This window comes from Geotrypetes seraphini, chromosome 11 (assembly GCF_902459505.1).
Source record: "Geotrypetes seraphini chromosome 11, aGeoSer1.1, whole genome shotgun sequence".
In the NCBI taxonomy this organism is placed as follows: domain Eukaryota; kingdom Metazoa; phylum Chordata; class Amphibia; order Gymnophiona; family Dermophiidae; genus Geotrypetes; species Geotrypetes seraphini.
Genome location: NC_047094.1, coordinates 67,069,835 through 67,097,132, shown reverse-complemented (window position 1 = coordinate 67,097,132; position 27,298 = coordinate 67,069,835). Strand labels below are relative to the sequence as shown.

At 46.3% G+C, this 27,298-nt stretch overlaps 1 protein-coding gene across 3 annotated transcripts in view; it reads right to left on the bottom strand.

Annotated features, from left to right (window-relative positions):
* LOC117369258 (carcinoembryonic antigen-related cell adhesion molecule 1-like) overlaps window positions 1-26,993 on the bottom strand; it is a 117,025-nt gene extending 90,032 nt beyond the window's left edge. For all 3 annotated transcript variants that reach the window (XM_033963548.1, XM_033963549.1, XM_033963551.1), the window contains exon 1: window positions 26,649-26,993. In XM_033963548.1, the coding sequence (XP_033819439.1) occupies window positions 26,649-26,691 (43 nt within the window). In that variant the 5' untranslated portion in view covers window positions 26,692-26,993. The remainder of the gene's footprint in view (window positions 1-26,648) is intronic.
* Between the last annotated feature and the right edge of the window lie 305 nt (window positions 26,994-27,298).

Sequence of the window (27,298 nt, the reverse complement as noted above, 5' to 3'; positions counted from 1 at the left end):
GCATGCACAAAATTACCGCGTACTAAGCCCACGCTAAGCTTCTAGAACCAACGCCAGCTCAATGCTGGCATTAAGGTCTAGCACGTGCGGCAATTTAGCGTGTGCTATTCCGTGCGTTAAGGCCCCAGTGCACCTTAGTAAAAGGAGCCCTAAGCCAGAGATGATGATGGTTGTATACCTTTGTACAATTGATTAATTTTTTTGGTATACAAGATGCATTTAATTACTATCCTATTATGATATTCCTTTTTTTGTTGTTTTAAGTGATCTATGATTTTTTTATAAACTGCTATACTGCCATTACTGAAATGACAGGTCGTATAAAGTATGTAAATAAATACAAACATTCCATAACTTTGATGTTTGCCTTTTCCAAATTCTCCTGCATAAAGGATAGCTGCTATTCTGCTTCTCAGGGCCCATGTACAAGTTTCTCCAGAATGTTTCTGTTTCAGCTTTAACTAGTGGTATTTTTACTGTACTAATGTTCTTTCCATTTGCTGGTAGAACTGTTTTAGCTTCTCTATAATTTAGATCTCTCTCTCTTTTCTGTTATTTTTCATATCTCTGAAGGTTTTTGTGCTTTAGTTATTAATTTTAATTTATTAGAGCATATAAATGCTAGGTCTTCATCTGTTAATGCAATGTTTTACTTTAATATTGTGTCAGGGTGCGTGTTCCATCAGGGATCCGGAAGGTTCGCCCCCCACATTTCGCCCCCAGCAATTCGCCCCTCACATTTCGCCCCCCACATTTCGCCCCCAGGTATGTTTTGCCCCCACACATTTCGCCCCCGCACATTTCGCCCCCGCACATTTCGCCCCTGAGCGTTCCTCCATTCTCTCTCTCTCACTCTAACTTTGTCTCCCTTCCCACCTCCCCTTTCTGGTCTGAGTCATTCTTTTCCTCTCTTTATCTTTCCCCTACCCCACCCCCAATTGTAGGTCCAGCATCTGTTCCTTCCCACCCTCTTTTCTGGTATGGGTCACTTTCTCTCCTCCCCTCCCCACTTATGGTTCCAGCACTCTGAAGCAGCAGCGGCCGCCGATCCTGACAATCCCACTGCCTCTTACCCTCACTTACCCGAAGCAGTAGTGGCAGCCTGTGAGCAGAGGCAGTGCCGTAAACAGGCTGCTTTCGGCCAGCCCTGGCAGGGCCTTTCCTCTGCCATGTTAGTCCTGACAACACCCACTCCCTCCCTCTGGCCCCCGAAACTAGGTTGTGCTTGTGGTGATGCCTCTTCACCCCGTGCTGCTTCCTCGACCCAGGAGAGGGGGACAGCGGCGGGGTCGGGGGAGACGGGGCTGGGGACGGAGACCCCTCTTCCTGCTCCAGCATAGGCACCGATTCCCTCTGGAGCCCGCCCCGGCGGCAGCACCGCCGTCCATGGCAGGCTGCCAAGCGGGCACTCGCAGGCGGAGCAGCAGCCGCCGCCGCCGCCTTCAGGACAGGGAGCACACGATCACCATTTCCCTCCCCCCCTCAGCCCCGGCAAAGCACACAAGAAAGCCCCCACCCCACCGGGGATCGCGGAGGGGCCCAGGCAGTGAAACAGGTGAGACGGCAGCAACTAAGCTCATGGAGAGGGGGACAGCGGCGGGGTCGGGGGAGACGGGGCTGGGGACGGAGACCCCTCTTCCTGCTCCAGCATAGGCACCGATTCCCTCTGGAGCCCGCCCCGGCGGCAGCACCGCCGTCCATGGCAGGCTGCCAAGCGGGCACTCGCAGGCGGAGCAGCAGCCGCCGCCGCCGCCTTCAGGACAGGGAGCACACGATCACCATTTCCCTCCCCCCCTCAGCCCCGGCAAAGCACACAAGAAAGCCCCCACCCCACCGGGGATCGCGGAGGGGCCCAGGCAGTGAAACAGGTGAGACGGCAGCAACTAAGCTCATGTTCCCTTTCGGCGGACCTGCGGCTCGTCGGAGGCGCGCGGCGTACGCTCGCGGGACGCTGTCTCGCTCTGGCCCAAGCCCCGATCCCCCTTCATGTCCTAGCGGATCGCGGACGAAAAAGGGGAAAGCCCGGGGGCGGGGCCAGACTTCGACTCCCTCCCCCCCTTGGCTTCGCTCGCGCACACCAGCAGCTGGACTGAGGGCCCGTGAGGTAAGGATTTGCGCGGGAGGGGGGGGGGTGATGAGCATTTCACTTTCATTGCGGAAACTCCACATCAGCAGCGCCTGAAAAAGAAAAGTCAGGCGCGCTCCGAGTCAGGCGCACTCCGAGACGGATTTCTTTTTCCCCTCAAAGGCAGGGGCGAAATGTGCGGGGGCGAAATGTGCGGGGGCGAAATGTGTGGGGGCAAAACATCCGGGGGGCGAAATGTGTGGGGGGCGAAACTTCCGGGGGCGAAACATACCTGGGGGCGAAATGTGGGGGGCGAAATGTGAGGGGCGAAATGTGGGGGGCGAAATGTGGGGGGCGAAACTTCCATGAACCGTTCCATCACAGGGATGGGAATGTTCCCGGGAGAAAAACCTCCCCCCACTAGGGATCACCAGCAGTATAGTCCTATTTCTTGTCTCCTGTGAGACATCACTCCATTTGTGAGGGACCATCTAGACCAGTGATCTCACACTCGCGACCCACAGGCAGCCCCACCAGGTACTATATTGAGGCCCTCGGTAAGTTACCATTGCTCTGGAACGTTGCCCGCCTCACTGCTGTAACCTCATGTAAGCGCTTTCCTGCATCTGTACGCAATTGTGAGGTGGAGTGGAGGGGACAATCGCTAGGCACCTGGGCCAATCAGGCCTTAGGATTAGTGGGGATGGGCGGACCCGCTATGCCTAAGGCTTGATTGGTCCAGGCTTCTAGAGCCTGGGCCAATCAGGCCTTAGATTTAGCGGGGATGGGCCGGGAAGGGGCGGGCCCGTCTCATTTCCACAAGGCGGGCCTGTCGGCTGGACGGCAGCAAGACCCATCCAGCCGACCAACATGTAAAGGTTTGTTGGGAGAGGGAGGAGTCATCGGGCTTTCCGGCAGGAGGATTGGGCATCCTCCTGCCGGCGATTACCAGTTTGGGGGGGAGGGGAGTTCCAGGGGGGTTCCGGCAGGAGGATTGTGCATCCTCCTGTCGGTGATGGGACAGGCAGCCGCAACCGCGGCCGCTATACATATTGCAGCAGGGAGATCCCTTGCTGCCATAAGTATAGCGGCCGCGTCTAATTTAACCCAATTTTCTAACCGGCGTCTGTACCATGGACACCGGGTTACAGAATCGGGGTTTAGTGTAGGACCGATTCTGTATAGGACACCTCTCCTGGGCGTCCTACACAGAATCAGGGCCTTAAGGCACAAGTTTTCCAGGCACAAGTCGGATATTGATTCTCCCCTCTACAAAAAAGCCTAGAGGACTACACCAAAATCTTGTCTCTTGCAGTTGATACTTTAGAATCTAAACCACAATTTTGCATGAGGTAAAACTCTTTATAGTTTATAAATATTTCCTTAATTGCTTCTGATAATTTCAGCTACACACAGTTGAAAGAAGTGCAACATGCAGAAAGTGAAAAACTATCTAAACTTCACTTTCTGCATGTTGCACTGCTTTCAGCTGTGTATAGCTGAAATTATCAGAAGTAATTAAGAAAAGATTTATAAACTATAACGAGTTTTATCTCATGCAAAATTGTCATTTCTTTAATAAGACATGAACTATTTGTTCTGCGGCCCTCCAAGTACCTACAAATCCAAAATGTGGCCCTGCAAAGGGTTTGAGTTTGCGACCGCTGATCTAGACACACCTAAAAGATCTAGGTCCTCTTTCCTCCTAGGCCCCTTTTGAGGCTCATAAAGAGGGCCTTTCTCCCTTTCAAACAGTCCTTTCCGCTAGATCAAGTTTCAAGTTTATTAAAATAATTTTTATACCGCTTATTCAGGTTTCTAGGCGGTGTACAACAATAATAAAAGAGATATCTTTAAAAGAGACAAAACAAATTAAAGTTAAAATATTATATAAGACAATGTTAGGTTAATCTATATTAACAGAAGAACACATGTACAGACTGGAAACCATTAGGAAAGAAGGGCTGAACTACAATTTATAGATAAAGCACAATTAGGGGTAGGACAATAGGTAGGGGAGGGACTTTAGTGAATTTAGTCCTAAGAAAGACAGTTTTATCCAAAAGCATCTTCAAATAAAAATGTTTTGAGTTTTGTTTTAAATTGCTTTCTCGAAGATTCTGATCGCAAGTAATTGGGCAAAGAGTTCCATAGGGACGGTGCAATGACAGCAAAGTTGTCAGATCTCAATGTATTAATTAATTTTAAAGACAGTACAACTAGGAGATTTTGTGATATAGAGCGAAGAGATTTAGTGGGATAATAAGGAGTAAGAAGTCTGTCAATAAACTCAGGTTGACTGTATGAATGAGTAGTGAAGGTTAATAGTAAAATTTTATAACTAATTCTATGTTCAATAGGCAGCCAATGAGCGTCGATTAGAAGTGGAGAGACATGATCATATTTCTTTGCAACGTAAATGATCTTAATAGCAGTATTCTGTACTATCTGGAGACGTCTTATTTCTTTTTTTGTAATGCCCTTATAAAGGGTGTTACAGTAATCTATACAAGAAATTACCAAAGAAAGAATTAAAGTATTCATGGAGGATTGATCTAATAGTTTGGATAGAGAGCGTATCATTCTGAGACGGTGGAAGCATTTTTGAACCACCGTACTAATGTGAGTGTGATATGAGAATTTGCAATCAAAAATGACTCCCAAAAGCTTTAGAGTAGGTACAACTTTAATTGGGAGAGACTCAAATTTCAAAGGGACCTGAAGAGTTATTCCCTCCTTAAAGGGAAAAATCATTAATTTAGATTTATTGATGTTAAGAGAAAGCCTATTTGAATCTAACCATAGTTTAATTTTTCAAGTTTTTGTTTAATGGAAACAATATCCCCGATGTTATTCAAGTCGATAGGGTGAATAAGTTGTACATCATCTGCATATGCAAAGGTGGTGAAGTCGATAGATTGGCCCACGGTCAAAAGAGGGGAAAAAAAGCACAGTTACTTACCGTAACAGGTGTTATCCAGGGACAGCAGGCAGATATTCTTTACGCATGGGTGACGTCACCGACGGAGCCCTCGGTACGGACCTTTTTGACTAGAAAGTTCTAGTTGGCCGCACCGCGCGTGCGCGAGTGCCTTCCCGCCCGACGGAGGAGTGCGTGGTCCCCAGTTAAGATAAGCCAGCTAAGAAGCCAACCCGGGGAGGAGGGTGGGACGTAAGAATATCTGCCTGCTGTCCCTGGATAACACCTGTTACGGTAAGTAACTGTGCTTTATCCCAGGACAAGCAGGCAGCATATTCTTTACGCATGGGTGACCTCCAAGCTAACAAAGAGGGAGGAGGGATGGTTGGCCATTAGGAAAATAAATTCTGAAGTACAGATTAGCCGAAGTGCCCATCCCGTCTGGAGAAAATATCCAGACAGTAGTGAGTAGTGAATGTGTGAACTGAGGACCAGGTGGCAGCTCTGCAGATTTCCTCAATGGGAGTGGAGCGGAGGAAAGCAACAGAAGCGGCCATAGCTCTCACCCTGTGGGCAGTGACAGCACCGTCCAGTGACAGACCGGCCCGAGCATAACAGAACGCGATGCAGGCTGCAAGCCAGTTGGATAGCGTCCGTTTAGAGACCGGGCGACCTAGACGATTAGGGTCGAAGGTCAGGAAGAGCTGAGGGGACAAGCGGTGAGCCCTTGTACGATCAAGATAGTAGGCCAGGGCACGCTTGCAATCAAGACTGTGTAATGCCTGTTCCCCAGGATGTGAATGAGGTTTCGGGAAAAAGACAGGCAACACAATGGACTGGTTGAGGTGAAAAGCCGAGACTACCTTGGGAAGGAATTTTGGATGGGTACGCAGAACCACCTTGTCATGGTGAAAAACAGTGAACGGTGGATCGGCGACCAGTGCATGCAGCTCACTAACCCTCCTGGCAGAGGTGATGGCAATGAGGAAAAGCACCTTCCATGTTAGAAGTTTGAGCGAAGTTGTGGCAAGAGGCTCAAAAGGAGGTTTCATGAGGGCTGATAAAACCACATTCAGGTCCCAGACGACCGGAGGAGGCTTTAGAGGTGGTTTGACATTGAAGAGGCCTCTCATGAATCGGGAAACCAGTGGATGAGCCGTGAGAGGTTTTCCGAGGATAGGCTCATGAAACGCAGTGATGGCACTGAGGTGGACTCTGATTGAGGTAGACTTGAGGCCCGCATTGGACAGAGAAAGCAAATAGTCCAGTACAGTTTCCACCGCTAAAGAGGTGGGATCGTGATGATGACGGAGGCACCAAGAGGAGAACCTGGTCCACTTCTGATGGTAACATTGGAGGGTGGCCAGTTTCCTGGAGGCGTCCAAAATGAGACGGACAGGCTGAGATAGATTTCCTGGAGAGGTCAGCCCGAGAGAAACCAAGCTGTCAGGTGGAGCGAAGACAGATTGGGATGCAGCAGAGACTGACGCTGTTGCGTAAGTAGAGTAGGAAACACAGGAAGAGGAATGGGCTCCCTGACGCTGAGCTGAAGCAGGAGAGAAAACCAGTGTTGGCGAGGCCACCGAGGAGCGATGAGAATCATGGTGGCCCTGTCCCTGCGGAGTTTGGATAACGTCCGCAACATCAGAGGTAGAGGAGGAAAAGCATAGAGGAACCGATCCGTCCAATCGAGCAGGAATGCGTCCGGGGTCAGGCGATGGGGGGAGAAGAGTCTGGAACAGAACTGGGGCAGCTGATGGTTGTGAGGAGCTGCAAAGAGGTCCACCTGCGGAGTGCCCCAGCGAGCGAAGATGGAGTGGAGCGTGGGAAGGTCTAGAGTCCATTCGTGAGGTTGGAGGATGCGGCTGAGATTGTCGGCCAGGGAGTTTTGTTCGCCCTGGATATAGACAGCCTTGAGGAAGAGATTGCGGGCCGTGGCCCAGGTCCAAATGCGGAGAGCCTCCTGACAAAGGAGGCGAGACCCGGTGCCGCCTTGCTTGTTTATGTAGTACATGGCAACTTGATTGTCTGTGCACAGGAGCAGAACCTGAGGGCAGAGAAGGTGCTGGAAGGCCTTGAGAGCATAGAACATGGCTCTGAGTTCTAGGAAATTGATGTGATGTAGACGCTCCTGCGGGGTCCAAAGACCCTGGGTGCGTAGATCTCCCAGGTGAGCTCCCCATGCATAAGGGGAGGCATCCGTGGTGATGATCATGGAATGAGGAGGCAGATGAAAAAGAAGGCCCCTGGAAAGATTTGAGGAGTTCAACCACCATTGTAGAGATCGCTGAAGAGACGATGTCACAGAGATGGGATGAGAAAGAAGATTCGAGGTCTGTGACCACTGGTTGGCCAGAGTCCATTGAGGTGTCCTGAGGTGGAGTCGCGCTAGGGGAAGCACATGTACCGTCGAGGCCATGTGGCCCAGGAGGACCATCATCTGTCTGGCAGGAATGGAGTGATGTAGGAGCACCTGACGACAAAGGTGGAGCAGAGTCCGTTGACGGTCGGAGGGGAGAAACGCCCTCATTAGTGTGGTGTCGAGAACTGCTCCAATGAACTGAAGGCGCTGTGTGGGAAGCAGATGCGACTTGGGGTAGTTGATCTCGAACCCCAGGAGATGGAGGAGAGAGATGGTATGATGAGTGGCTTGCAGCACAAGTGGAGACGTAGGTGCTTTCACTAACCAATCGTCCAAGTAGGGAAACACCTGGAGGTTGTGAGACCTGAGGAAGGCCGCCACCACAATGAGGCATTTGGTGAACACCCTGGGTGATGAAGCGAGGCCAAAAGGCAGCACTTTGTACTGATAGTGGCGGTGGTGCACCTGGAATCGCAGGTAGCGACGTGAAGTCGGATTGATTGGGATGTGAGTGTAGGCCTCTTTGAGGTCCAGGGAACATAGCCAGTCGTGCTGAGAGAGAAGAGGGTAAAGCGTGGCAAGGGAGAGCATTCTGAATTTCTCCTTGACTAGACACTTGTTGAGATCCCTGAGATCGAGAATGGGACGGAGGTCTCCTGTCTTCTTGGGAACCAGGAAGTAGCGGGAGTAGAATCCCCGACCTCTTTGTTCCGGAGGCACTTCTTCGATGGCATTGAGAAGAAGGAGGGATTGGACCTCCCTCAGGAGGAGGGGGGTTTGGGTTGAATGAGAAGCAGACTCTACGGGAGGATTTTCTGGTGGAAGAGTCTGGAAGTTGAGAGAGTAGCCGTGGCGGATGATGTTGAGGACCCACTGGTCCGATGTGATGACCTCCCAACGGCTGAGGAAGATGTGGAGCCTGCCTCCGATTGGTTGAGGAAGAGGCAATGAAGGCGAGAGACTGGCTATGCCCTGGAGAGAAGAGTCAAAAGGGCTGAGATGGCTTGGCAGGAGGAAGAGGCTTGGCAGGTTGATTAGACTGGGCACGAGCCTGGGTGTGCTGGTGCGGACGGGGCCGCCTAGGTTGTTGTGAAGGTGGATTGAGCGGCCTAGCGGAGAACCTGCGCTGATATGAGGACTGTGGTCTGTAAGGACGAGCAGGTGGAGCCTTTTTCTTAGGTTTTATGAGTGTCCCATCTGGTCTCATGGGCTGAGAGTTTTTGTGTGGTTGTATCCAGGGACTCCCCAAATAATTCATCCCCAAGACAGGGAGCGTTGGCTAGTCGGTCTTGATGGTTGATGTCCAAATCAGAGACCCTTAGCCAGGCCAGGCGGCGCATAGCCACAGCAATGGCAGATGCACGGGAGGTGAGCTCAAAGGAATCATATATAGAGCGCACCATAAATTTTCTCAGTTGGCTGGAGATTTCCTGCTGGAACAGTGGGACCTTGTGTTCCGGAAGGTACTTCTGCATGGCGGAGAGTTGGAGGACCAGATGTTTCAAGTAGAATTAAAAATGAAATGAATAGTTGTTTGCCCTGTTGGCAAGCATTGCATTCTGATAGTCGCTTGCCAAATTTGTCCATTGTTTTGCCCTCTCTGCCAGGAGGGGTGGAGGCATAAACACTAGAGCCCTGAGTCTTTTTTAAGGTGGACTCCACCAGGAGGGATTCATGGGGCAGCTGGGGTTTATCAAATCCAGGGATTGGTATGACCCTGTAAAGGCTATCCAGTTTACGGGGGGCCCCAGGGACAGTAAGTGGATTCTCCCAGTTTTTATAAAAAGTTTCCCGTAAGATGTCATGTACGGGCAACTTTAGGAACTCTTTGGGAGGTTGATCAAAATCTAATGCCTCCAGAAAAGCTTGTGATTTCTTAGAGTCAGACTCTAGAGGGAGAGACAGAGCCGCCGACAACTCTCTGAGGAATTTAGAAAAAGAAGATTGCTCAGGCTTAGATGTGGTATCGGGGGCCGAAGGCTCTTCGTCCGACGACGATGCGTCCTCCTCGGTACCGGGAGGGGATTCTTCCCATAGGTCCGGGTCTCTGACATCAGTGTGCGCGTGCCGAGATACCGGAGTGGAAGGCTCGGTATGGTGAGTCTTAGACAGAGACTTGCCCGAGCGTACCGAGACGGTACTGGGGGATGAAGACCTGTGTCTGTCTCGGTCCCGGGAAGAACGGTGCCGGTCAGGGTCACGGGGAGACCGGTGCCCTGTCCGGTCCCGAGGAGGATCGACCGTCGCCAAGGCGTGACTCTCGGAATGAGTATGGAGATGTGACGCCGAGAGAATAGGCATGGACGAGTCCAAAGGTATCGATGGAGTGGATACCGGTTGGACGGTGCGGGGCTCGGGCCGGTCTGGTACCGAGAGCAGCGGTGCCAAGATGGAGGGCAAGAGCTGCTGAAGTTGCTGTTGCAGTTGTTCATGCAACTTGTCTTGGAGGATGGCCGCGATGCGGTCATCCAGGGGTGGCACCGGAACCACTTTTTTCTGTTTTGGTTCCATGGGTGCCTCTCTACGCCCCGGCGATGAGGAGGCCGATGACGAGGCACTCACCGATATCGGGGCGGAGCGTTTTTTTGGGTCGGCGTGGAGCCGAAAGGACCGGTGTCGCCACCGAGGTGGGAGGGCGCTCAAGGGTGGAAGGTTTCTTAGCCGGCTTACCTGGCGCCGGTGGCGCCGATGACTGATCAGGTGGTGTCGAAGTGGCCGGTGCCGATTTTGACGGTGCCGCAGATGAAGAAGTCGAGTCCATTGCAGGGCCGGTGCCGAAAAGTATATTCTGCTGGATTTGACGATTCTTCAAAGTGCGTTTTTTAAGAGTGGCACAGCGGATGCAGGAGTCCGCCCAATGCTCAGGCCCCAAACACTGCAAACACCAATTGTGTGGGTCAGTGAGGGAGATCGGGCGTGCACACCGCTGGCACTTCTTAAAACCCGGCTGCGGGGGCATGAATGGGAACACGGCCTCCGCAAAATCAAACCCGGAGGCCTGGATAGTGACAACAGGCCCCGCCGGGGCAGGAACGAAAAAAGAAGAAATAAAGTATTATTTTTTTATTTTTTTTTTGAAACTGAAAAGAAAAAAGTACCCGAAGGTGAATAAAACGAAAAATATACGCGAGCGGGAAGGCAAAAAGAGAATTTCAACGACCGTTGAAAAACACACGTCTTCTTCGCTCCGCGGAAATGAAGAAACTGGGGACCACGCACTCCTCCGTCGGGCGGGAAGGCACTCGCGCACGCGTGGTGCGGCCAACTAGAACTTTCTAGTCAAAAAGGTCCGTACCGAGGGCTCCGTCGGTGACTTCACCCATGCGTAAAGAATATGCTGCCTGCTTGTCATGGGATAAAAAAGATATTGAAAAGCAGCGGTGACAAGATGGAACCTTGCGGGATTCTGTGTTTAGTTGAAGTAGGTTCGGAAGATGAATTATTAAAAATAACCTTGGATGATCTGTTGGAAAAGTAAGAGGTGAACCAGTCCATGACTTGATCTGTTACACCTATTTCATGAAGACGAGATAGCAATAAACTATGGTCCATAGTATCGAAAGCAGAAGAAAGATCTAGAGAAATAAGAAGAACTGATTGGTGATGGTCGAGGTGGTAAAGTATTTTTGTAGTTAAACCTAGCAAGGAAAGTTCAGTGGAGTGGTGGTGCCGAAAGCCCGTTTTATTAGGGTGTAGGACTTTTGTTTTCTCAATGAAATCGGATAATTGATGGAACACAATTTTTCCGTAAGTTTAGCTATGAATGGTATATTGGCTATGGGTCGATAATTGGACATATCTTGAATACAAGAAGTGTGGTCCTTGACAATTGGATGAATGATTGATTGTTTCCAGGATTTAGGAAGGAAACCTGAAGATAGGCTAGAGTTGACCAAATCTTTGATGTATGGGCCAAAAATAGAAAAGAAACGTTTTAAAAGAAAAGGCAGAATGACTTCTTAACTGGTCCCTTTTATATTAAGAGAATAAAGGCATCTTTATATTTCCTGTAAAGTTGGGAGGGTGAAACTGGAACATTTGGAAAAAGGCAGATTAGTAGTAGCAGTATCGGTGAAATCTTTGTCATTGCTGGAGGTGAAGATTTGTGAAAAGTTTCCCTGATTCTTTCTACTTTATCTGCAAAGTAAGTAGCAAGGGTTTGTGCCGACAGTGCTTGATTAATTTTGTTTGTTTCTTTTTTCTTTGAAGTTAGGGATTTGACTACTACAAATAATGCCGAAGTATTTTTTGCTTTCTTAATTAATTTGGAGTAATATTCTTTTTTTGCTTTATTGATTTCGTTTTTATAGTATGCCACGTGTTCCTTAAACTTATTGAGATTGATGAGTGTTTTGTTCCGTCTCCATTTATGTTCAAGGGAGCGTAGTTGTTTTTTGATAAGATTCAGATTGGCTGAGTACCAGGGATTTTTCAATTTGTGAGGGGGAATTGTAAAGGTGGTAACTGGTGCAAGTGAGTCTAAAAGCTTGGTAATATAATTATTCCATTCTAGCATTTTGTTGTCAATAGGAAGACTGGACAGTTTGTCCAGCGAAAGATCAAAATTAGACAAAATAGAGGCTGCTTCCAGTTTATTATAATTCCTAGAGGTAATTGTTTTAGATTTTAATTTTAGACTGTAATCAAAGGCTTGTTGTTGGAAGGAAACTAAGAAATGATCTGACCAAGGAACTTGTATGGTAGAAGAAACTTGAAATGTATTATAGAGGGAAGCTTGGATAAGTACCATATCCAAGGTATGGCCAGCGATGTGGGTAGAATTAGTTATTAATGGCAGAAGATCAAGATCTCTTAGAAAGGTGTCCTATGCAAATTAAGAAGCAAATTAGTCTTTTCAGTTCATATGTTAGGCACTATGCAGTCCTTCTCAATGCTCAGGGAATTCTGTCAATATGGATTTGAGGGACAGCCTACACTTGCCACCTCCCACATAGCCTTCCCCGTCAAACTACTACCTCCCACTGACACAGTCCCTGTTATCTACCCTAACTTTACAAAGAGGTTTAGGGGACTACCCTCAGATCCAGGTTGTTCTCTGGTATTGTCTCTTCCTGTAGGTTTTCTCCTGGGAACATTCCTGACCCTTGTGATAGAGTGTGCATCCCATCTCAATCTTTGGTGATCTCAATCCTCTGAATACTCATCTAGGCCGCTGATGACAATACCCTAGATAGGCAAAGTGGCAGGGTTAAGAGAACTTTTGAGTTCTGACCTGAAAGCTGCATCTAGGGTAAAAGGTTACAACAGAAAGAATGATGAAAGTTTAAATTCACCTGCCAAATGTCTCTTCATTTGCCTAAACCAGCTAAATTCTGTAAATTAAGCGAGTCATACTGTGGATTCACAAAACAACAGATATTGATGTCAGCATCTAATATGGGATTATTGTTTATTGCTTCCTATAATGTAAATCAGATTGATCATAATCTTCTGATAGAACGGCTAAAAAAATGTTGGATTTGGCAATGGCTAGATTCCAGGCTTGCCTAACAAATTCCAGGCTTGCTTCTTCCAAATTTTCTGAGATGCTACATCATTAGCATCAACCAACTTAACTTGTTATCTACCCTAGAGGTCCAATAAAAATGGCTACAGACCTTTAAGTGAGGAAAATAAAACAAAACCAAGAGAAAAAAAGAAACAAATGGTTCTCCAAACTAGTGGCAGAGAAAATAAAGGCAAAAGAGTTGGCATTTGTGAAATATAAAAATACTCAAAGTTACATCCTAAAGGCTGTAGTCTTATTTTGAATACCCTGCGAGTGCTATAGTCGGCGACTGGTGAGTTTTGTGCATGGGGGGTTGAGCTTGGGTGGGTTTTTGGATGGGGGTGTGGTCGGTGCAAGGGTGGTTGTATTGTAGTTAGTTTTGGGAACCATGTGCTCTTTTGGGTTGGGATTGTTTTGGCTTGGAGGTGGTAGTTTGGAGAAGGTGAGAGAGGGGCAGTGGCGTACCTAGGGTATGTGGCATCCGGGGCCCATAATTTTTTGACATCCCCCCCCATGTAAAAAAATATTTTTTGTAATAACCATGAAACTGAATAAATGGTTATAATAGAAACAGGCAGTGAAAATTTTCTTTTATTGAACCTCATATATGTAACCATTATTCCAAACATACCATAACATAACATAAATTATGTCTGAATTGTCATGACATCAGAAGTACATATGGAGTAGTTGCAGGTGATGCTTGGGACAGTTCTGATTGTGTTAGTTCGGTTTTATGTGTTTTTGAATAGAAGGGTTTTTATTTCTTTTTTGAAGGTTTTGTAGTTTGTGGTCGAGGTCAATAGGTTGTAGAGTTGGGGGTCGAGTGTTGCAGTTCGAATGGCTAGGAGGTTGTCTAACTGTTTTTTTTCTTTTGACGTTTTTGGTTGGAGGGTGTGTGAATGGTGCGTGAGTTCTCCTATGTCTGGTTGAGGTGGATTGAATTATTTAGCTGAAGAAATTAGTTACCCCCCCATTCCACACACATTAATCTCTTCCATTTTTGTTCCCATTATAAAAAACACTGATAAGTTCTCAGAAAAAAAATACATTAAAATAAGAAGTGAAAACAAAGGCCCCTACAGATGAGAACATAACATAAGAATAGCCTAACTGGGTCAGACCAATGGTCCATCATGCCCAGAAACCCATTCTCATGGAAGCCAATCCAGGTCACTAGTACCTGGTCAAAACCCAAAGAGTAGCAATATTCTATGCTACCGATCCAGGGCAAGCAGATGTTTCCCCCATGTCTTAATAACAGACTATGGACTTTTCCTCCAGGAATTTGTCCAAACCTTTCTTAAAACCAGCTACGCTATCTGCTTTTACCATAAATTCTTGCCACTTCATTTTTAAGCTGAGATCTTTCCTTCCAAACTGAGACTTTGCTAGATGTCAAATACAGCACAAGGTAACTTCACATGGACTTAGCTGTGCAGGAAATGTGAATCTCCTCATACATCAAGTTTCAAGTTTCAAGTTTATTGATTTTTAATATCCCGATCATAAAACAAATATCTGACCGGTTAACAATAAAAAATTTTAAAATAGGAGAGTAAAAACTAGATATTGGTGTATTAGAAGAGTTAGAGAAAACATATTAGACATATACTAACAAACATGACTGTGAGGATAGATGGGAAGGAGGGAAAAGTTACATAATATTAGAAGAAATGAGATAGAGGGAAGGGATAGGACATGAAGGATAAGGGTACATGGTGTAAATGATATGCGCTGAAATAAAAGAGAGCTGTTAGGGAAAAAGATGAGCATATAAATAGATAAAGAAAAAAATTAGGATTTGTCAAAGGCATCCTGAAATAGAAAAGTTTTAAGATTAGTTTTAAATTTAGGTAAGTGAATTTCGTTCCGGAGAGATTGAGGGAGAGAATTCCATAGTGTGGGGGCTGTTATAGCAAAATTAGTTTTCCTTGTATAGTAGGATTCTTTTAAGGAAGGAATGAAAAGAAGTTTTTGGTCAGTAGATCGTAAGGAATGGGGAGAACTTTGAGGTATTAATAATTTGTCGAGAAATAAAGGCAAGTGTGAAAGTTTGATTTTGAAAGAGAGCAGTATGATTTTATAAATTATACGGTGTGTGACTGGAAGCCAGTGAGCCTCTTTAAGAAGCGGGGTAACGTGTTCAAACTTACCTATTTTGTAAATGAGTTTGATAGCAGTATTTTGTACAAGTTGCAGACGACGAAGTTCTTTTTGGGGAAGTCCATTTAATAGTGAATTGCAGTAATCCAAGTGAGAGATAACTAATGAGTGAATAAGGATTTCAATCGAGCCGGTATTTAGAATAGAACTGAGTGACCGGATGATACGTAATTTAAAGAAACAAGTTTTTACAACTGAACTTATGTGGTCATGAAAAGTAAGATCTCTATCTAAAGTAACGCCTAGTAATTTTATTTTAGTATCATAAGAACATAAGAACATAAGCAGTGCCTCCGCTGGGTCAGACCACAGGTCCATCTTGCCCAGCAGTCCGCTCCCGCGGCGGCCCGAACAGGTCACGGCCTGTCTAAGTCACCAGAAGGGGCCTCCTTGCCACCTTGGTTTCCCATTGAGTCTTATCTTCCCATCGAAGTCCTAACCCTCTGGTCTTGCACATGCACGACCTGGTTGGATTTCTATACTTATTACTTGGTTTGCTTTCTATACCTGTGTTACATCCCAGCACCTCTCTCAGTATCCCATGATCCCCCTATCCTTCAGGAATCCGTCCAATCCCTGTTTGAATCCCTGTACCGTACTCTGCCTGATCACTTCCTCCGGTAGCGCATTCCAAGTGTCCACGACCCTTTGGGTGAAGAAAAACTTCCTTGCATTTGTTCTGAACCTATCTCCCTTCAGTTTCTCCGAATGCCCCCTCGTGCCTGTTGACCCCTTCAGCCTGAAGAATCTGTCCCTATCCATCCTCTCTATGCCCCTCATGATCTTGAAGGTCTCTATCATATCTCCCCTGAGCCTCCTTTTTTCCAGAGAGAAGAGCCCCAGCCTATCCAACCTCTCGGCGTATGGGCAGTGTTCCAGCCCTCTTACCAGTTTCGTTGCTCTCCTTTGGACTCTCTCAAGCACTGCCATGTCCTTCTTGAGGTACGGCGACCAATATTGAACGCAGTATTCCAGATGTGGACGCACCATAGCTCGATACAATGGCATGATGACTTCCTTCGTCCTGGTTGTTATGCCCCTCTTTATGATGCCCAGCATCCTGTTGGCTTTTTTCGAGGCTGCTGCGCACTGTGCAGATGGCTTCAGTGATGCATCCACCATAAGTAAAGGTGTGGATTTGATGTAAATTGTTCCTGGTAAAGTTTCGGATTTTTTAATGGGGAGCAGTAAACCACAAGATTTATCAATATTGAGTGAAAGTTTATTAGAGAATAGCCAATCACTTATAATGTCTAATTTGGTATTTAGATCATTAATATCTGAAGAGTTTGAAGTATTGATCGGGAAAAGCAGCTGTATATCATCGGCGTAAGCGAAAATTGAAAATCCTAGTGACTGGGCAAGAGAAAGCAGAGGGGATAGAAAAATATTAAATAGTAATGGGGATAAAATAGAGCCCTGAGGAACTCCAAAAGTTTGAGTTACTGGTGAAGAAGTTTTGTTTTTTTACATGAACTTTAAAGTTGCGTTGATGAAAGTAGGATATAAACCAGTTGAGAGCGTGACCTGTGATGTTACAGTCTGCTAATCTGGATAAGAGTAGAGAATGGTCAATGGTGTCGAATGCTGCAGATAAGTCAAGGGAGATTAGTATAACAGATTTTAAATGATCATGGAAGTATTGTATAGTTGTAATGAGACCAAGTAATGATAATTCAGTGGAATGAGAAGTTCGAAAGCCAGTATGATAAGGATGTAGTGCATGTGTTTGATCGAAGAAATCTGATAATTGTGAATGAATTATTTTTTCGGTAAGTTTAGAAATTAAAGGCAGATTGGCAATAGGACGATAGTTACTAGGTAAAGAGGGATCAGTGTTGTATTGTTTAAGTTTTGGGAAAACTAGAGCTGATTTCCATAGAGTAGGGACACAACAATCAGAAAAAGATTTGGAGATCATTTCCCTTATATAAGGTCCGAAAAAAGAAAAGAATTTTTTGATAAGATGTGGAGGGAAACTTTCGGTGATGTTATTAGGTGAGTTTATAGATTGTAAAACAGAGAATAGTTGAGTTAGTGAGGGTACTTTGAAATTAGAGAAAGAACTGAGAGGTAGGAAAGTTAGATCATTATTAGTAGGAGCCGAGAAAGCAGGGAGAGAGGGTCCAAGATGGGTTCGAATAGTAGTGACTTTATTGTCAAAGAATAGGGAAAGTTCATCAGCAGATGGTAAATTTAGAGCAGGAGGAGAAAGTTTTTTTTTAGAATATTTTGAAAGAGATTGGGCAATACTGAAGAGTGTGGATGAATTATTAGTGGTAGAGATAAGTTTTGAATAGTAGTCCTTTTTAGTCTGTTGGATGGCCTTTTTGTAGTGAGAAGCTTTTTCTTTATAGGAAAGAAGGTGACTGTTATAAAGAGTTTTACGCCATTTATTTTCCGCCGATCGGACCTGTCCACGGAGGAGAATCAAGTTTTCGTTAAACCAAGGCTGTTGTTTCCTTGAGGAAGGATTAAGATTAAATTTATTTTGTTTGACGGATGTGGGAGCTAGTGAGTCTAGAAGGGTTTTTGTTGCAGTTTCCCAGTTAGAAAATTGTTCTGAGATTGAAAGGGAAGAGAAATCTTTGAGATTTAGATCAAAGGAGGATTGTATGGCGGGGAGAGTTATGTTATTTAAGTTACGTGTGATAGAAGAATTATTTGTTTGTTTGATGAGATTTGAATGGGTTGGAAAGTTTGATTGCCAAATAATCAGGATATGATCTGACCATGGCACAGGGATGAAATCGAAATTATGGAAAAAATGGGTCATGGTGATTGGGCATAGGATCATGTCTAGAGTATTTCCTGCTGAATGAGTGGGAGTATGGATAAGAGGTGATAGTGATAAGTCGGCTATCAAAGTTAGGAGTTCAGAAGAAGTATTAAAGTGATTAGGAGAATTAAAATGAATATTAAAATCTCCAAGGATTATTGACTCAGGATAGGTGATGTTGAAATCTGTTAAGGTGGAAATGAGAGATGAAAGAGAGATTTTAGTTATTGGCGGGGGTAAATAGATAAGGAGAAAGTTAAGAGGAGAGGGAAGTTTAATTGAAAATTTGAGAGTTTCGATAGGAACGTGAGAAAAGGGGTTGGAGGTATTTACCTGAAGAGGAATTGAAGCATGATGTATAATTGCTAGTCCACCTCCCTTTTTGTTTGGACGGGGTTGAAAAAATACTTTATAATTAGGTGGGCAAGCCTGAATGATGTAAGCGTCATCTCCCTGAGTTAACCATATTTCTGTGAGACATAGGATTTGAAGGTTATGTTGAGTGATAATATCATGAATTAAGTGATGTTTATTTTTTATAGAGTGGACATTTATTAAACCTGAGTTGAATGTAAGGGAGTGAAGAAATTGATTATGACAGGAATTAGAAGAGGATTGAAGTGGGATGGAAATGAGTTGTCTTGAATGAGGTTTGACGTGATATTTGCAAACTTTAGGGTCGGCATGACGACGACCCCAAATAGTTGGGATAGAGGACATGGTATTAGAAGTAGTAAATGAGAGAAGATAGGGGACAAATTCTGAGCCGTGCAATATCAAGAAGAAAAAGAGGAAAGAGATATATAGGTTGAGAAAAAGACGAAAGGGTCTGAAAAGGGAGGAAAAAGTAAACAAGGGTGATGTAGAATAAGGGGTGTAGCGGAAAGTTAATAAGGAATGAAGGAGCTGCATGAAGGAGCGCATAAAGGAGCAGGAGCAGAGAAATTTATAGGGGAGGTTACCGGCAAGGTAAAGGGGGCGGAGTCGTCGTTGGGAGAACGAGAGGGCCTGTAGAGAGTGGAGAGGACAAACATTAGAAAAGTATACGAAGAAACAACAGTAGCAATTAGTACAAGCAGATAAAATAAACAGTAAATCGAGTTATAAAGATAAAATATAAATACCTGTAGTAGAAGTTCTAATACAATACAAATTAAAACAAACTTGAAATGAATTAGAATTAAAATTAAATACAAATAAAATTAGTAAAAAAAACAGTCAAGTGGAAGTTTTAACATTGAGGAAGTAAGTCATCAGGCAGAAAACCAAGCATAACAGAAAACCATACATCCACCATATAGTGCAAAAATGTGCAAAGGTCTGGTTTTTTCTTTCGATCACTACATAGACTAATGCCACACAAGCAGCGCTGTTACAAACATATTCTGTAGGTCAGTGCTAAGGTTAACAAAGTTTCCTTCCTTGGACCAGAAGGAGATACTGACAAACCACTGGAAGAGATCCCAAAACAACTACCCAGGAACAACACCCAAAGATCCACTCAGTGTGTGAACTAGTTGAGTGGAGTGGACTAACTGGGGGGTGGAAATGGGCCCGGAGTTTGCTCAGCAGAATTTCCCAGATCACCTCTTCCTCTCAACACTTTGACACGCTGCCACTACCACCACTAGGAATACCTCACCGGGTAGGCCAGCAATGTTATAAACTTTATAAAACACATTATTATATTTTCTTATAAAGCACATATTTTAACTGAACTCTCTGACATCCTCAGCCTTGCCATTCACAAAAATAGAAGGAAGAAAAGTTCCCATTTCCTGCTGTCTCATGTCCCCGGCCTATACAATATTTTTCTTCTGCAGAGTGCAGACCCTTCAAAAATCTGACCAAATCCTCATTTTACTTGCATTATAAAGTACTGAGGATGCCATCTCTCCCCAATCCCAGGTCCTAAAGTCTAAGACAGTAGCGCAAACTAGTGCTGCCAGATTCAGGAAAAAAAAATTTCGATTCGATTCAGCCTATTGAATTGGTTTATTGATTCGATTTTCCTGCCCAATTGGGTGTTTTTTTCAAACATCCTGGTGGGTTTATTTTATAGCTTTTTCACCCCCCTTTGGCTTCTCCTAACCACACTAGCGCTGTGGTGTAAATAAAATAAAGAAACAAAAAGGACTTTTCCTCTCTCTGTTAAATCCTAGCTCACGTTTGCGGTCTAACACCAGCTCTGGCAGGATACACATTTCAAATCTGACATATTGTAATCACAAAACAGAAAATAAAATTAGTTTTTCTACCTTTTTGTTGTCTGGTTATTTTTCAAATCTTGTTGGTCCAAGGCTCTGGTTGTCTTCTGATAACTTGCTTGCTAGGGTCTCCTTCTTTCTCCGTGCTAACCATCCATCTGCCATCTCTGTCTTCCCCTTCCGTTTCCCTTCCCTCCCCCGGATGTCTGGCATCTTTCCTTTTTTTGGCTCCCTCTACAGATCCATCTTTTCTTAACTACCCTTTCATCCAGCAGCTCTCCCTCCTTCCCCACCACCCCAGGGTCCACCATCTCTCCCTTTCTTTTCCCAACTACCCTCCTAATCAGTATCTCTATCCCCCCCTCCACACCATCCCTTGTGTCCAACTTCTCTCCCTTTCTGTTCCTTCCCTCCCTAAAACCCATGTCCATCACCTCTCTCTCTCTCTCCTCTATTTTCAGACCCATTATTTCTTCCCACCCAAAGTCCGGCATATGAACGTCTCTTTGAACCCCTCCCCCTTCCCTCTGTGTACTTCTACACCAGGGCCCCCCTCCCCTGAAGGCCTGTCCCCCCCTTAAAGGTCTGCATCCCACCTCTGAAGGCCTGTCCCCCCCTTGAAGGCCTGCCTGCCTGCTCCCCTTGAAGGCCTGCCCCCCCTGAAGGCCTGTCCCCCCCCTTGAAGGCCTGCACCACCCCCATGAAGGCCTGCACCACCCCCACGAAGGCCTGCACCACCCCCACGAAGGCCTGCACCACCCCCATGAAGGCCTGTCTGCCTGTTCCCCTTGAAGGCCTGCACCCCTCCCCGAAGGCCTGCACCCCCCTCGAAGGCCTGTCCCCCCCCTTGAAGGCCTGCCTGCCTGTTCCCATTGAAGGCCTGCCCCCCTGAAGGCCTTTCCCCCCCCTTGAAGGCCTGCACCCCCCCGAAAGGCCTGCACCCCCCCAAAGGCCTACACCCTCCTCGAAGGCCTGCCCCCCTGAAGGCTTGCCCCCCCCTTGAAGGCCTGCCTGCCTGTTCCCATTGAAGGCCTGCCCCCCTGAAGGCCTTTCCCCCCCCCCTTGAAGGCCTGCACCCCCCCGAAAGGCCTGCACCCCCCCCAAAGGCCTACACCCTCCTCGAAGGCCTGCCCCCCTGAAGGCTTGCCCCCCCCTTGAAGGCCTGCCTGCCTGTTCCCATTGAAGGCCTGCCCCCCCTGAAGGCCTTTCCCCCCGATGGCCTGCCCCCCTTGAAGGCCTGCACCCCCCCCGTAGGCCTGCACCCCCCCGAAGACATGCACCCCCCCGAAGGCCTGCACCCTCCCCGAAGGCCTGCACCCCCCCATAGGCCTGCACCCCCCCAAAGGCCTGCACCCCCCCAAAGGCCTGCACCCCCCTCCCAAGACCTACACCTCCCTCAAAGGCCTGTCCCCCCCTTGAAGGCCTGCCTGCCTGTCCCCCCCTTCGAAGGCCTGCACCCCCTCCCGAAGGCCTGTCTCCCCCCCTCCACAAGGTCTGCCTGCCCAATAAGAAACAAACATACAAAAGATCCCAGCAGTAGAACCACAAAGCACAAATAAAACCCAGCAATACAATCAATACAATCAAGCCTCCGATACCCACTACCTCGAAGGACCGCTCGGCCCCACCACGAAGCACTGCTCATTCCCCCGGCCTCCCCGCTTCATTTCTCTGGGGAAACAGCCTGCAGCAAGATCACGCGATGCCAGCGATCTTTGCTTGCTTCGGCTGTTTCCTCCGCCGCGGTCCCGCCCCTCCTCTGATGTCAGAGGGTGTTGCGAAGGAAACAGCCGAAGCAGGCAAAGATCGCTGGCATCGCGATCTTGCTGCAGGCTGTTTCCAGACGCAACACCCGGCGCAGGGGGGGGGGGGAACTGGACCGGACCGAGAGCACCCCCTCAGGGCTTGGCACCCGGGGCGGACCGCCCCCCACGCCCCCCCCTTGGTACGCCACTGGGGAGGGGGTGAAGGGTATTGCTTCTGACCCTAAGGGGGTTTTGTGGTGGGAGGAGGGATATTTTGTGTTGTTGTGGAGTATGGGTTTGGGGATATTTTGTGTTGTTGTGGAGTATGGGTTTGGGGATTATCAGAACACAGATCTCCGAGCCTCTTGTTGTGGTAGGCTTGCTGGAGCTGGGAAGCAACCTTTGGGTGAGAGGTGATTGGGGAGGGATGGGTGGATGTGGGGGGGATGTTGTACTTTGTTATGTCATGTTCTTTATTTGATGTTTTGTTTATTGAAAATTAATAAAATGTTTCAACACTAAAAATACTCGAGAAGTGGAGCACAAAAAGGAATCCCGGATGAAAATGAAAGAAGCCAAGAGAGATATAGGTCTGGTGAAAACGCAGGCCACAGAGCAAATGGCTAGAAATATAAAAAAGGGAGACAACATTTTTTTCAGGTATATTAGTGAAAGAAGGAAGACAAGAAATGGAATTGCAAGACTGAAGGAAGCTATGAACTGCTATGTGGAGAGTGAAGAGGAAAAAATAAACATACTAAATAAATACATATGTTCTGTGTTCACTGAAAAACATCCAGGAAGAGGACCACGTTTGGCTGCCAAAATCACACATGAGAATGTTGTGGATAGCACACCATTCACGGAAGAAAGCGTTTATGAACAACTTGAAAAACCTAAAGTGGACAAAACCATGAGACTGGATGGCATTCATCCCAGGATACTGAGGGAGTTCAGAGAGGTTCTGGCGGCTCCATTTAAAAGATCTGTTCAATAAATCCCTCGCGACGGGAGCTGTTCCATGGAATTGGAGAAGAGCGGATGTGGTTCTTCTTCACAAAAATGCCGAATTTTTTGCTCCATAAGATGCACTTTTTTTCCACTCAAAAGTGGGTAGAAATCTCAATGCGTCTTATGGAGCGAAGGTACAATTTTAAACCCCCGCCGCTGCACCGTTTTAAACACCTACCTGCCTGCCATAGCTGCACCATTTTAAAACTCCCTGCCGCCATACTGTTTAAAACACTCACCCACCCAACCACCTACCTACCCACCCGCTGTTGTCACTGCCGTCACCATAGCTGCACCTTTTAAAACAGCTACCTGCATTCTGCTGCCGTCTCCTCCTCCTGCTGCAGTCCCTGGTGATCCAGCATGTGTCCCTCCCTAACTAGTGGCACACAGGTCAGGAACGCAGCAAGCTATCCGTGCTCCCGTTTGCGCCCGCACTGTTTTCTAAATGGCTTTGTCAGGTCTCACGGGACTGGTGAGAACTGACAAAGCCATTTAGAAAACAGCGCGGGCCCAAGCAGGAGCATGGAAAGCTTGCTGCTGACGTCCGCACTCCTGACCTGTGCGACACTAGTAAGGGAGGGATACACACTGGACCACCAGGTATGGGGGGATGATTTAAAAATACTGGGGGGGGGGGGATGATTGATCTAAAAATACTGGGGGGGATGACTGATCTAAAAATACTGGGGGGGGGGATGATTTAAAAGTAAAGGTGGATGATTTAAAAAGGTATGGGGGAGGCTGGGAGGCAGGCTGGTTTTGGGCGGGCTGGCTGCCACTACACGTGTCTACCATAAGACATGCCCACCTCTAGACATGCCCTGTACCCTGTCCCGGCCTACCACTAGACCACCAGAGGGGGGATAGAGTACAGGGCACACCATTTGGTTCAAAATTTTTTTTTCTTAGTTTTTCCTCCTCTACAGGTGGGGTGCGTCTTATGGTGAGGTGCGTCTTATGGAGCAAAAAATGTGGTAGTTGCAGAGATGAAGCGGCAAACTACAGGCTTGTAAGCCTCACTTCAGTTATTGGAAAAATAATGGAAGCTTTGCTGAAGGAAAGGATAATGAAATTCCTAGAATCTAATGGGTTACAAGATCCAAGACAACATGGCTTTATTAAAGGTAAATTTTGCCAGACGAATCTGATTGAATTCTTTGACTGGGTGACCAGAGAATTAGAACAAGGAAGTGTGCTAGATATAATTTACTTAGATTTCATCAAAGCCTTTGACACGATTCCTCATAGGAGGCTTTTAAACAAAACTTGAATGGCTTCAGTTAGGATCCAAAGTGGTGAACTGGATTAGAAATTGGTTGATGGACAGACGTCAAGAGGGTAATGGTTAATGGAATTTGCTTGGAGGAAGGAAAGTCGAGTAATGGAGTGCCCAAGGATGGTGTTGGGATCAATTCTGTTCAATATATTTGTGAGCAATATTGCCAAAGGGTTAGAAAGGTCTGCCTTTTTACAGATGATAACCAAGATTTGTAACAAGAGTGGTCAACATGAAAAAGGATCTGCAAAATTTGGAAAAATGGTCTAATGTACGAGAAGAAACTGGAGGACCTCAACATGCATACTCTGGAGAAGAGGAGGGACAGGGGTGATATGATTCAGACGTTTAAATATTTGAAAGGTATTAATACAAGACCACATCTTTTCCAGAGAAAGGAAATTGGTAAAACTAGGGGACATAATTTGAAGTTGAAGTGTGGTAGACTTAGGAGTAATGTTAGGAAATTATTTTTCACAGAGAGGGTGGTGGATGCCTGGAATGCCCTCCCAAAGGATGTGGTGGAGAGGGAAATGGTGACAGAATTCAAAAAAGTGTGGGATGAACCCAGAGGATCTCTAAACTAGAACATGAATGGGTAAACTTTCACAGTATGAATCCTGCAATGGATGTGGTTTGGATAGGCTAGAGTAAACTTCAATGGCAACACCAGTAGTTGGAACCTAAGGACAGTACCAGGTGGACTTAAGGTTTGTAGCCCAGAAGAAACAAAGAAAAAAAAAAGAAAATTCAATTATGAAATTGTAATGCATATATATATATATATATATAGTTACAGGGCAGACTGGATGAACCTTTAAGATTATCTGCCTTCATATACTATGTTACTATCCTTGCTTTTATCCGCTAAACTTTAGTTTAGGATTAGAGGATCAACATCTGTATATACACTGATGACATGCACCTAGTCTGGCAATATGACTCCCAGGAAGCAAGAAACCTGCACATGAGTAGAGTTTGCCTGCTTAATTTGAGGGTAAGGAAGCCATATTAGCACTAGAGCAGGGGCGTCAAAGTCCCTCCTCGAGGGCCACAATCCAGTCGGGTTTTCAGGATTTCCCCAATGAATATACATGAGATCTATTAGCATACAATGAAAGTAGTGCATGCAAATAGATCTCATACACATTCATTGGGGAAATCCTGAAAACCTGACTGGATTGCAGCTCTCGAGGAGGGACTTTGACACCTCTGCACTAGAGGGAGGGAGAACCAATTCATCATGACCACTTACATTTGGGGAAGGGTGCTACCCCCGTCCTCCATACCAAGCCCAAACTATTCCTATGGATTAACACCATCTTTACTTATGCCTTGAGGTCATTATGTCCTGGCTTCTGACCCACAAGTATTGTGTACCATCTGGTTCTCCTGAAAGAAAATCCCTGCCCTATTTACAACATTAATGGCAAACATCATGATTGAGGGATTCTATGGGAAGGGGTAAAATGCGGACCTCATGGATCTAAACCCGCACGTCCTTAAAAATCTGAGGTCTGTGCCACTTGTAGTTAGTTTCTGGCTCTGACAGACCTCGATGACAATTTAGCTCTGATGGATCCGTCTCAGCATAGGGAGGGAAAAGTATTAGGATCCATCAGCGCTAAAATGTCACCGAGGTTTGTCAGAGCCAGAGACTAAAACCATTCCCCTTAATGAAGTTTTACAGAAAATCTCTCCTGCAAAATATACCAGTGGCAGGGACCCGGCCCAACCGTCTGGGCTCTATAAACATTCAATTATTGCCAGCAAAATAGTCTCTGGCTCCGACAGACCTTGGTGACATTTTAGCGCTGATGGATCCTATACTTTTTCCTCCCTAAGCTGAGACGGATCCGTCAGAGCCAGAAACTAACTACAAGTGGCACGGACCTCAGATTTATAAGGATGTGTGGGTTTAGATCCACGAGGTCTGTCAGGTCCGCGTTTTACCCCTTCCCGGATTCTATCAACATCTTAGCTATCTTTTGGTTCTCAGATCTCATTTTTGATCAAAAATGGCTCTCTGCTCATGGAAATGGTAACAATTTACTAATCATATTAAGACGTTTAATGCATTATAATATTTTCCTACAGGCAGATAGGCCCCTAATGATAGCACTCTACTTTTCCCATTTATTATTTCAGTTCACAAAATCCAAAGAAGGCTCACAGTCTTAAACACCATCCTCTCTCACAGATTTAGGACTGTGAAAACAAAATTGCAAAGATCTGCCACAGACCTGCTCTTACTGTGAAACGAGACAAATTAATACAATTCTTTAGGACAAGCTTTAGAGTGAATTCTAAGCCATGCAGTTCTCAATGTTCTAATTCACAAGAATGTAGACCATCAATTTTGTTTCTGTTTTGCTCATCGGATTGAGAATCTCGTCTGCATTGAATTAGGCCCTTGCCCGACCCACTATAAAAAGGGGCATTCATCAGCCTTATAGCATTAGGCTGCCTTGTGTTCCAGCAACACAGATTAATAAAATAAAGACAACGCCCTGGGATATCCAGACATTTCACACGGGATTTTACTAAAATGCATTGTTACAGTCAGCATGATCATAGGCACCTTCTGTCTCATCTCTTCTCTTACCTATGAGAAAAGGCAGAGCCCTGCTGCAGATTTTAAACTCCATTCCAGACGAAACGCTGTTGTAGATCCACTGGATCAGTTCAGGGCGGGATCTGTCTGCAAAGGAAGAGAGAGATTCGCGCCTGCTTCCAAATCTTCCTAATCCGATCCGATTAGACAGCCCGGACTCACATTTAAAGCAATGACACGTCGGATTGTGAAATCGCCTTGGGGCACAGACGGGCAAACACTCCTCCCTCCGCTCCGTCACACGCTTCCCGGCACAACCCCTTCCTCTGCTGCTGAAAGGACGCCAGCGACACCAGGTCGGATGATACCGCCGTGCGCAGCTCAAAGTAACATCCAAAGAATTTTCCTGGAGAAGCTCTGCCCCGCCCCCTTAGATAACCATAAGCCCCACCTTACGATGACTGATGCAGTGCTTTATCATGATAAAAATGAGTTACCGTAATACATATTATAGGTATTTATTTACAGTACCGCCTATCAAGATCATATTCCATATTTTTTGTGAATTTGCACTGTGACCAGAAATGCCAAATTAACCCAAATTCCGGGGCTGAAGAGTGTTGGACAGTCCTGGATTTCTGACCATCTCTTCTGGTGCATTATGGTATCGCTGATTTCAATGGGTAGGATCCAACGCTACA